General features: G+C 47.6%; 1 protein-coding gene across 12 annotated transcripts in view; it reads right to left on the reverse strand.

The window, feature by feature from the left end:
• Nucleotides 1–12014, reverse strand: part of PLXNB1 (plexin B1) — a 210606-nt gene that overhangs the window by 23892 nt on the left and 174700 nt on the right. For 11 of the 12 annotated variants that reach the window (XM_039482201.1, XM_039482209.1, XM_039482207.1 and 8 more), the window contains 8 exons: nucleotides 10338–10580; nucleotides 7372–7548; nucleotides 6491–6639; nucleotides 5039–5139; nucleotides 3914–4131; nucleotides 3454–3632; nucleotides 1627–1693; nucleotides 97–243 (listed from right to left, as the gene is read on the reverse strand). In XM_039482201.1, coding sequence (XP_039338135.1) covers nucleotides 97–243; nucleotides 1627–1693; nucleotides 3454–3632; nucleotides 3914–4131; nucleotides 5039–5139; nucleotides 6491–6639; nucleotides 7372–7548; nucleotides 10338–10580 — 1281 coding nt within the window. The remainder of the gene's footprint in view (nucleotides 1–96; nucleotides 244–1626; nucleotides 1694–3453; nucleotides 3633–3913; nucleotides 4132–5038; nucleotides 5140–6490; nucleotides 6640–7371; nucleotides 7549–10337; nucleotides 10581–12014) is intronic. The other variant, XM_039482211.1, reaches the window with a different exon arrangement.

Below are 12014 nucleotides of genomic sequence, written 5' to 3' on the forward strand. Positions count from 1 at the left end.
CTACAGGTTGAGAACCACTGGATTAGGATGGTGTTTCATTGGTACAGAACAAGGAGGGAAGAGAATGCACAGAGATGTGCAGTAGGGAGTTCTCACCAGAGTCCGGTACTCCAAATCCTCTCGCAGAAGGCGGTTATCATTCAGGGTGTATTTGGCTTTCCCTGTCACCCAGTCCACTGGTCCCTTATCTACTTGGTGCTTGATTCCCCGGAAGAGCATATAGAGCGGCTCCCCGACAGAGTCCTGGCAGAGACAGAAAGAGGCTCAACTCTTGAGAGAAGTCACTTTCATTTTGCCTGACAGTGACCTCAGGCCTCAGAACATGGACTCCTTTACCCCCAGGAGCATAGCCAAAGGCACCAGTCAACAAAGCAACTCAAAGAATCCAAGTAGGAAGGTTCCACCCACCCCATCCCTGCTCCATGTTCTGGAAAAATGGTCTGGTGGCTAAGGCACTGAACTGGAATTCCTGAGACCTGGATTCAATTCCATGTGTGCCACAGCATCCCTGAGTGACCTGGGGCAAGACACCATGCCTCAGTTTCTTCATCTGTAAAATGGAGGTCTGTAGTCAGGTTTACTTGGAAGCCTGCATAGGCCTTGGGGCAGATTATGGCTCAACCATCCCCCAAAGTCTGGGATGGCCTTGCTAGGCAGTCCACAAACCTACCATCTGGGTTATGGTCCTTCATTCCCCAGTGCGCCCCAGGTTCTCCCAACCAGACGGAGGCATGGGACCTCTCCACCAGGTCCCAGTGCAGGGCCCAAAGGGGAAGGGGCAAGGAGTGTTTCAGCACCCTCTGGCCAATTCATCAGACCAGCTTCCGCTGGGCCAACTCCTACCTCCCCATTCTCTCTTCAGTTTGGGATGTGGTCACAGCACTCTGCCTCTCCCTAGCAGAGTTCCCAATGAGTCTCAACAGTTCAAACAGCCAAATGGGGACTTCTCAGTTCACTTCTCAGGGTCCAGGTGTTCTCCATTGTCAGGGAGCAGGGGCCTCTGGCCAGGTCTTACCCACAGTCCAGACCCTTCTCCTGTAGGCTGCTCTTTCCCAGAAGCAGCAATCTGGCATCCTCCCTACAGTCAGCCTCTCCTTCACTATCCCCCTGCTTGACTGTCAGAGTCTCCTTTTACGCAGGTTCTCCATTTGGAGCATGCTCGCCAGCTGCCGCGGGGTAGGGCCCTCTTGGCCCACAACTGCTCCTTCACTGCCTTAGCCTTTGTGTGGGGTCTGTAAACCGCAACACAAGCTCACACCTTTCCTCCCGCACAGGGGTGTTGTGCAGCTCATCCCACTAATGTGTGTGAGACACTCAGCTATTACAGTGGTCAGGCTGTCTCTGCCGGACCAACATGTGGGCATGCAAGAGTCCAGCTCAGCCCTTGGCGGCAAGCTTGTGGAAAAGTGCAGATGAGACGGGCTGATGAAGTGCTGGATGCTGTGCAATCTATGCTGTGAGCAACCCAGCTCTTCTTTCCTGCTCGCTGCACACAGGGTAATTTGTGACACCATTTTAGCAGGCGCTCAGACTGCTGATCTATATTAGTGCAGCAGGGTTGGGGCATTCTTTTAGTCTCCATTTCTCTTGGCTTCCCCACCCTTCCCAGGGATGGAGAATTCTTACCCTTACAAAAGCATACAGACAGATGGACATCCAGTTGGTGAGCAGCTTCTCTACTACTGTTTCTGTCCTGAAAGAGAACCCCAGGCTGGTTACTGTATGTTACCCTCCACGGGGAGGAGCTAGAGCAGAGAGTGGGGTGGATGATAAGGATCAGGACATGCTTTCTAGGCAAAGCCCATTTGTGGACCCCACCCGAGTACAAATTTCAAGGCTTCAGCCTGAATGAGGCACAGAACTTCTGGTGTGTGAACAGTAAGGCAAGCAATTAACCTGCAGTCACAAGAGGCCATTAATGCCTCTACAGGCTGCCCGAAGGACCCAAACATAGAATTCTGTGCTGTATCTCCAACTCCCTGCAATGGGACAGAACTCACAACAGGGCAGTCAGGTGTCTATGCCCCTCTGCTATATCTCAGACCTATAGAAAGAGTGATTTAGGAATAAAAGGACCAGATATCTTGCAAGGTACCAATCATGCCACCAGCTCATTGCAGAGGGAACAGGGTTTAGAAAAAGCTCAGTGTTGGCCTAACTGTGCTCCCACTGAAATCACGGGCTAAACTCCCAACAACTGTAACAGGAGCAGAGTTAAGCCAATGTTGAATGCTGTGAGAAACCCCACCCTCCATGAGGAAATATCCTATGCATGCTGCCCTGTAACATCCAGCAGCACCTGCTACAAAACCCTGGCGGGAAGCTAATATCTGGGAATTGGGAGGATGAGATCTGCCAAAAAATTCCCACTGAGACTTGTGTGTTTCCAGATGGCTCGTTGCACACCTCCTCATCCACTCTATGGCAAAAATGCCTCCCTAAAAGCCCTGGTTCCAGCCTCTCCCTCACACAATATCATACAATATTCTACTCAGCCCCCCCCCGCCAGTCCCAGAAGCTCCCAAATGCTATATAACACAATATCACATATAAATCCACAGTCCCAGTTCCCTGCCCCCCACAACACAATATATCACAGACCCCAATTCCAGCTCCTCCCCCACAATATCTCACACAGACCCACAATCCAAGCTCCCTGCCCCCCACAACATCACACACAAACCCACAGGGAGATTTCAAGGTACTTCTTGTGTGAAATGACTCAGCAGCAAAGGGGAAGTGACCTAGACAGAAGAGGGAGCACAAATTAAATGTCACCTCTAATTGTTGCAGGAAGGGACCAGAAGGGGATAGGATTAGAGCGGCAGGAGTCAGAAGGCAGGAAGCTGCTGAGAAGATGCCAGTCCCTGGAGAGCTTTGAAAACCAGGGAAACAATTCAGAATAGGATTCAGAGAAGGGCAGGAAGCTAGTGAAGGTGCCAAATGATAGGGCTGCCATGGCTCTGCTTCCTTGAGAAAGTGTCTGCCCACAGCGTTGCAGACCCAGTGACATTTAGAAAGTGATGATATAAGCAACCATCAAAAGGGGATTGTGCTTGACAAGACAGGAAGGGATATGAAGGTTGGCTAAGGGCTCAGCATAGCCCAGGGCAAGGGGAGACAGAAGAATGACCACATGGTAGAGAAGCTGAAAAAGGGAAATGGGAGCAGAAAAAAGGGAGTTCAGTGTATAGCATGAACGTGGAGGAAGGAGGATCTGAATGAAGGATTCTTGCTCTGTCTCATCACTGTCTACAGCTGGGATCTCTGATTTCTGTTGCCTCCTCTTTGGTAGAGCTTCATGTCTGGACACCTACTGGATCTGTATCTGCTGCACAGCACATTGTCTCATTGTTACTACAGAGGGATTATGGAGCTCTATGACAGCCAAGAAAAGTTCTGTCCAGGAACCAGCCTGAAGACAGTGGGACTATTACTGAATGATTCACTCACCTCCGCAACATCAGCTTTGGGTTCTTGGCCACATACTGCTCAACGAGGTCATTCAAAAGAGTCTTTAGGATGTCAGTAAAGTACTCTAGCTTCCCATGCAATGAGACAGTGAGAAGGGATGCCACATAGGCCCGGTCCCTTGGAGAGAATGTGCGCTGGATTTCTAGAGTGTGGATAAACTAAAGAGCGAGAGAGAGAGAGAGAGAGTCAAAGATGAACGAATGCTCTAAACTATTAAAATAGGGTAACCACAGCTATGGACTTTCCCAGTAGGAGGTGTTGTAGGAAGTGTTGTAGATATGGGGAACATCCAGCTATTCCAGTCTCTTGCTTTCCATCAGGAGGCACTTTAAAGAATGCTGTAAGGGAGCTCACAGTCCCTTACGTCTCTCTTGGCAACAATTGCCTGTGAAATGGCACAGGAGCCAGTTACTGCAGGGAACTAAGGAAGGGATGTTACCTTGGTAAGGAAGAGTTTACTGTTGAGGAGGTTGGAGAGCTGCACCAAGCCCTGCTCCACTGTTTGCCGCCGACACTCGGGCATGTCCAGGCCCCTCTGCAGTGGTGACTCACGGTGTCCTGGAAAGAAAATGCGTTCTGCGTAGGATCTGTAATCTAGGAAGGGAATTCCGGTACCAACGAGGTCACTGGTGAGATCCATCATCTCTGTCATCAGGTCTGAAAATAAAGGGAGCTTCTGTGTTACAAAGTGTGTCCCAGAGTGTGGAACATGGGGCTGTGGGCTAGGAGGTAACTAGATCTAATGGGATGGAATTGACAAAGGAAACAGACAAGCTAAATATCAGTGAGATGCTTCATCCTGTGGAATCCTCTCCAAAAGGAAGGCGCGGAAACCCTGTCATGTGGGGCATTTAAAACTAGACTGTTTGGAGCACTGGCAAATGTTCTGTAGGGAGTTCTCCAGCCCTGGCTCCTGGGGAGGGACTGGAAGGTCTAACAGGTTGTTATTCTTGTTTACAGCTGGGGGACATCATCTGGGTTTAAAAAAATGCAGAAAAAGCTCTACCAAGCAAACTAGTGATTGCTAAAGGATGATGTTTATTAAAGGATTGGCCTTGTGTTTAGTCAGGCTCAATGATAATAGGCGGTATCACAGGACAGAGACACAGTATTATACAGTCACTGCAGCACCATGACTTTCATGTGTCTCATTGCTTTCCACCTCTAACTAAAAATCACAGTAATAGTCTCTCCTGTAGCTCCTAGTGTCCTCCCCTCCCCGTGCTCCTTGCTGCTAGTGATAGAATTGCAGTTTGTGGATAAAGGGGGACACTAATGATCCCATCTCTAGATTCTGATGTTCCAGATGAAGAATTGCAGAGATCAGTATAGGCCAAACTTTGTTCCCAGTTACACAAGTGCCACTCCACTGACCTCAAGGGCATGTGGGCAGCTGAGCAGAATTTGGCTGTAAACTTTAACACACTGACATGGGAAGGTGTATGATTGTTCACACAGAGGCAGCTACTGAGACAAGGTCCGTAGGGTCTGGGAGAGATGGAAGGGCCAGAGATGGTTCCCCAACACCTCTATTTGCAGCTGCAGGGGAGGGAAGTTCTCTTACCTGTGAACTCTTTTTTGCATCTGTCCCGAACACTTGTTTCCAGATTTTCCAGCTGGATTTGAACTTTCTTGTAATCCCTTAGAGCCTGTTTGCTTTTCCTCCTGTAATGGGAAGGAGAGCTGGAGACCACCCGGCTGACTCACTGCAGATGGGATTTCCATCAGGCTGGGTTTAATTTAACATAATTTAGGTTTTGGTTTCTAAACTACCCCATGTCTACACATCTCAGGGGAAAAGATTTTCCCTCAAACTGTTCCTCAAACTGAGAAAAGGATGGGCCTTATCACATGTGCTAAAGAACTGAGGGCTGGCTGGGCAAAAGAAGCTAGCGCAGAGCTGGATCACAAGTTGGGTATGAGGGGCCCATCCTCTTCAGAAGAATGGAGGAGCCTCTCCCTTTTGAGGCCTCAAACTCATCCTTGCTCCTCAAGAGGGGACAAAATTCCTGGCTAATAACTCCAGGCTGCTCCAGACCAACCTGCTAATAACAGCATCCTACACTGGAACTCCCAGGCTGACAGCCTTTTTTAGACCAGATTATGTAATCATCTTCTGCACAGGAGCAACTCTCTGGTTTCTAGTTTCCGACTCTGTGTTATGTCTTATATGGAGGCAATCCTAAGTGTATCATTGGGGGCTTCCATAAAATTCAACCACGCGTCTAACTAATTTTTTATCTGCAGCATTTTTTGGAAATGAACTTAGAGCCTGCCTTCTCTTTCCATCGGCTCCTCCGGAAGATCTCAACTGTGGAGTTGGTAGTGGTGGCAAAGGAGGGTCTGTCAAAGTAAATCCATGTGCCCCAAGAGGGAGCAAAATAGGGGGAGGTATCTCTGAACATTGGATAGACCATAACACCCAAGAGCAGAGGCCAGTGGCATAAATCCTTCTGCAAACCCTCAGCTTACACTGGAAGGTGTGTCTGGGGTTTACTTGCAAACTCTGAACTCCAGAGGCAAGTGGCCTTTCAGGTGGGAGTTCTGTCACCAAGGCCAAATCTGCACCCTCTGAAGTCCAATGGGAAGGATGCAGAGTCTCACCCAAAGTAAGGAAAACTGAGGGACTAAATTAGGTCCCAAATGTAGAGGCCTAGCTGTGCCCATTGGACGTTCCTGTTGAATGTGATCAGGGTGCCAAAAGATCCTGCAGACCATCACTGAAGGTATGTCTACAAAACAATACAAGGTGTGCTTGCAGCTCAGCTAGGCATATCCATGCTAGCTTTAAGCTAGCTGGCATGCTAAAAATAGCAGCGAAGAGGCAGTGGAACAGGCTTCAGCATGGGCAGTGCAAGACACCCAGGGACCAGGGTACATATTCATGTTGCTGAAGCTTGTGCAGCCATGTCTTCACTGCTATTTTCAGCGAGATTGCAGTTAGACTGGGTATGCCTTCCAGATCTGCAATCACCCTTCCAGAGGCAGAATAGACACACCCTCAGGCACTTCTCACCTGTAGATGAAGACAATGATCAGGACAATCAAAGCAACAAAGGAGGCTCCAACACCCAAGCCAATCTGGGCCTCTAGGGGGAAGGTGAGCTGGCTCTCTGTGTCATATTGCACTCTGCCCAGCAGGAAGTTCAAATTCCCCATCTGCACCTGCAGAAGAAATGCAAGCCCAGGCAAGATCAGCACGTCAGACTCTCCGCATCCTACAGACTGAGTCATGGACTCCAAGGGGAATGCTTGACTGTCTCGCCCCACCCCACACCACTATCAGCACCACAACAAGCACCTCCGTCTCCCCCTCTCCCCTACCACCAGCGCCCCCGACTCTCCCTCTCCCCCACCAGTGGCTCCGTGTTCCTCTTCCCCTCCCCTCACCAGTGCCTCCATCTTCCCTTCCCCCCACCAATGCCTCCATCTTCCTTTTCCCCACCACCATTAGTGCTTCTGTCTCTTCCCTCCCTCCCCACTAGAACCTGTCTCCCTACCACCTCCCCCTCCCCCCTACCTCCATTTCCCCCTTTCCCAACCACCAGCGCCTCCGCCTCCTCCTTCCCCACCACCAGGGCCTCTGCAAAATAAAAGACCTGCAGCAGCAAGTCTCAAGGCACGGGTCAACTGACTTCGGCTCAAGCTATGGAGCAAAAAATAGCAGTGCTGAAACCCAGGGAAGGGGAAAAGGGTCTCAGAGCCCAGGGAAGGTGGGGAGGGTCTCTCAGCCAAGGGAAGTGGGGAGCATAGAACAAGCTCTGTCAGTTAACCCAGGCTCTGAGACTCATTGCCGTGGATTTTTTTTTTTTTTGCTTTGTAGATCTCTTCCCCCACTGTTTCAGTATTTACACTCCCACACCCACTGCTGTCTCTGCTGCTTAGCTGAGCTCTTACTGTAAACTCTGGGAGCGAGTCTGTTCCCTCCGGCTTTGTGCGATGTTGTGGAGCTGGCTGCTCGGATGGAGGTTCACAGTACAGATGATTCCTTGTCAGGGTTTTTACAACACAGACCCCTTCCCCAATCATGGCCACCACTTCCTCCTTGAAAATGGCCAGGTCCAGATTTTCACCCTGGAATACAGGTGGAAATGGATATAAAACCTGGGCCTCTCTGGGAAGGCAGCTCTGCCTAACTCCTCGCTTTAGAGAGGCTGCACAGGATTTAACAGGTCAACCACAACAGGGCAAGCTGACAGTTCTACAAATGCCCTATTAACTCTCTCCCTAGTCTCACCAGGAAGTAAGCTTGCCATCTGGGAGCAGGCAGCATGAAATCCTAAGAAGATGAAGGTGCTATGCATGAACAGGCATCCTCTGCACTGGAGATTATGGGAAACCAAATTTGCAGATATTCAAATAAGAAAAGGCCCTACATAAAAAAAATCTCATCCATCATTATAGGATGTCACGGTTAAAAATGTGTGCCTAATTTCTAATTGGAATGGGTCTAGCTTCAGCTTCCATGATTTAGTTGGTGTTGGTCCTGCTTTGAGCAGGGGATTGGACTAGATGACCTCCTGAGGTCTCTTTCAATCCTAATATTCTATGATTCCATGATTCCAGCCATTGGTTCTTTTTCTGTCTTTCTCTGCTAGATTAAGGAGCCCTTTAGTACTGGGTATTATTTCCTTGTGATGGTACTTATACACTGTAATCATGTCACCTCTCAAGCTTCTTTTTGATAAACAAGTAGAGCTCTTTAAGTCTCTCACTGCAATCTATTTTCTCGAGCCTTCTAATAATTTTTGTGGCTCTTCTCTGCACCTTCTCCATTTTTTCCAACATCTTTTTTAAATGTGGACATCAGAACTGGATGCAGTATTCCAGTATCAATCTCACCAATGCCGTATACAGAGATAAAATCACCTCCTTCCTCCTACTCACTGCTCCTCTGTTTGTACATCCAAGGATCACATTAGTCCTTTTTGCCCCAGCATTGCACTGGGAGCTCAAGTTCAATTCCTTGTTCACTAGGACTCTGAGATTCTTTCCAGAGTCACTGCTTTCCAGGATACTGTCTTTGCATTTGGCTCTATTAAAATGCATTTCGCTTGAATGGCCCCAGCTTATCAAATGATCCAGATTGCTGTGTACGACTGCCTGGCCTCATCATTATTTAATACTCTGTCAATCTTTGTGTCAGCTGCAAATTTTATCTGTAGTGATTTTATATTTACTCTCCAATCACTGATGAATAGCACCAGACTTAGTACAGACCCTTTGAAGAACCCCACTATAAAGTATCCCATTCAATAATGGCTCCTCGTGACAACTACAATTCTTTTATGTGCTTTGTTGATATTGTATGGTTCTAATTTTTTAATCAGAATGTGACGGGGTATGAAGTCAAGTGCTGTAAAAAGTTTAAGTATATTACAGCTTTATCAACCAAACCTGTAATCTTGAAGAATGAAATCAGGTTTGTTTGATAAGACCTATTTTCCATAAAATCATGTTGACAGGCACTAATTATATTCTTATCTTTTAATCGTTAATAAATTGAATACCGTATCAGCGTTTTCATTATTTGTCCAGGTCTGACATCAGCTTAACTGACCTACAGTTACCTGAATCATCCCATTTGCGCTTTTTGACTACTGGCACAACAACTAGCACTCTTCAGTCTTTTGGAATTTCCCCACTATTCCAACATTCATTAAAAATTAACATCAGTGGGACGGAGATCTCCCCAGTCACTTCTCTTACAGTTCTTAAGTGCAAATTATCCGGGGCTGGTGGCTTAAACATGTTTAGCCCTAGGAGATGTTGTTTACCATTTTCTTTAGTTACTAATGAACAGGAAAGTAGTTCAACATCTTCATGTGATATGAGTACATCATCCTGTTTCTTTCCAAATACAGAACAGACACATTTATTGAACACTCCTTTTCATACTCTGTATGCAGCTGGCCTCCTCACCCAGAGTCTTCTTCCAGACACAGTTTTGTCCTACAAATGCAAAACCTCAAACACAAACAGTTCCTGAGCCCACCCTGGGCAATAGGTCCCAGTGGCTTTCCCCTTTGCCTATCTCAGAGCCTACTGCAAGAGTCTGTCTCTCTCCTGCTGCTCTTCAGTCCTCCTCCAGACCATCTGTCTGGAAGCTACCCTTCCACAGCACCTAGCAGAGAAGCCAACTGCTCTTTTGCAGCTTCCACTACTAACTGAGCTCTCAGTAGGCACATCAGCCGGGCCTAAGAATTTAACAGGGCCACATGATCCCTAGCCAATCATAACCAATTGGGAAAGTAGCTGATCTGTCACAGGCGAAGCTGGGCACAACTCCCCTTCAAGGGCAAGCCGTCCCATGATAGCATCATTATTAACAGTTATACCATCTCCACCTAGTAATGGGCCTATACCATTGCTAGGATTTGTTGTTCCTTATATATTTAAAAACCCTTTAATGTCCTTCATCTCGCCTGTCATAGATTCTTCCCTGATGTCTTTATCTTTCCTATCAATTTTCTACACTTCATAACTTCTAATTGCTATTGATTGCTGTCTATTTCCCCTTTTTCCCATTTGTTCTGTATTGCCGTTTTATTTTTAATTGCTCTCCTCGAGCCCCATAGAACCCTCAGGCAACAATGCATGGCACTAACAAGCTATGCACACAGCACAGGGCTCTTTTTTGTTGCACCCCTTCCCCAACTGTTGGCCATTTCTCATTATGTGTCATACTGTATCTCCTTCAGTCTGTAGGCTGCTAAAAGCAGGGATTGCCCTTCTTACCGTATGCCAGTGAAGTGCCATTAAGACCTATGGCACTGCCGGGATATCAGAACAGTCCCAGGCCATCACCTAGGAAGTAGGTTTATGTGGCATTTATTGAGATTTTGAGCTGGTTGTAGCCTTACCTCCACAGAGATGACACTTCCTGGCTTGTGCCGATATGGTTTGGCAGGGTCCTCAGCATTCAGGGGTTTCAGGATTGGATTAACTTCATAGGAGAAGGGTGTGGGATGCAAGGACTTGAAATCGAAGCTTAGATTATCCAGAATAAATTCCAGTTTGACCTGGACAATCCGCAACAGCAGGTTAATGGCCGGAGTTTTACACAGGATAAGGTAGGAGGAATTAATGAGACACAGTTCTTCAAACTAGGAGCAGAAGGGAAGAGAGTCAGGAATCTGAAAGAATAAGTCAGCCTCTGTTCTAACACTCCTGCTCCCTTGTGGCATCCCATCATCAGGGTTTTGTGAGACAAGTGTAAAGCAGAGCACAGGGATCTCCTGCACTCACCCTGTCTAGGTGCCATCCCAGTCACCCATCCCAGATGCGAGGACAAGTCTGAACTTTAAGGGACTCTCCAGGTGATTTTAGTGGTCTCCCAACTCTTCGGGGCGGGGCATTCCCCATAGAGAGCTCTGAGCTCTAGCATTCACAGCCCCATTGATCTGACAAAACACGTTTATTTACTTTTGTGGCCAGCTGCAAAGCCCATGTGTTCACTGGGGTTTTCCGTGGTTCAACTGCCTGGGAAGCTCCATACTTCTAGGGGGCTGAGGATGCTGCCGCTTCGATTTATCAATGATTTTTGTTCCTTTTGTTGCAATGTTTTTACATTTTGTAAACATGGCAAAACATTAATATCTAAGTATATCAGATAGTCTCTGTTCTCCCACTGGAATTCATAGCCACAATAAAACCTGTCCAGAATGATGGGGAAATATGGCTTTCAATAAAGCATATGAATTGTCACAACGGAGCAGATCAATGGCCTGACCAGTCGTGCATCCTGTTAGGTGACAATCCAGGATGTACCTAGTATACCCAGAGAGATTCACTCCATGGTCACGAGTGCTTTTTAAATGAGTATAATAATAATTCACCACCACGTATCTCAGAGAAAAGTGGCCACCTGATAATGCAATCTGCCAACTGTGCAATAGGATTCGGCAGGGGATGGGCAGAGGTCAGCATTTCAGAGGAAGTGGGGATGTGCACCAAGCCCTCCTTTGCTGCACATATCCTCACAAATGTAGAGCACATGTGCAGCAGTGGAGGTCCAGCTTGGTGTTGTGCTATGGCTATCAGGCTGTTAAATTAAATCCTACTACATTGGAGCCCCTACCGACATGGACTCTATACAGTCTGAGACACTAGAGCAGCTTCTCACTGGAACTCTTCTTCTGGGGTAGTCATGATGGCAGGTGAGGTACTGTAAATGGCAGGCAGAATTGTGGGTATAACAACTTCATTTAACTTTGATTTTGTTGTCATCTCTCTGTGTGGGGCAGGGCCTTGGTATTGCTAAGGCAGAGCCGTGCTAGGATAAGGTGCAGTCTGTTTTTGTGGGGGCACTGTGCAGCCAGGCCTCACAATGTAATTGCAGATTTCCTCATGCCTTCTGCTGCTGTCATGTCATTTCTGTCTCCCACACTGGAAGTTTCTGCACAGGCTCTGGGGAGAGATGGGGATTTGGGAGCTGGAACTTTACAAAGCGAGGAGGGGGGTGTTAAACTTTGAATTTGGAGGACAATATTTCACCAAGGAAGACTTTTTGTTTCTCATGTTCACAGTTAGTTTGTAGG

The sequence above is a fragment of the Mauremys reevesii genome, linkage group 7 (assembly GCF_016161935.1).
Source record: "Mauremys reevesii isolate NIE-2019 linkage group 7, ASM1616193v1, whole genome shotgun sequence".
NCBI lineage: Eukaryota > Metazoa > Chordata > Testudines > Geoemydidae > Mauremys > Mauremys reevesii.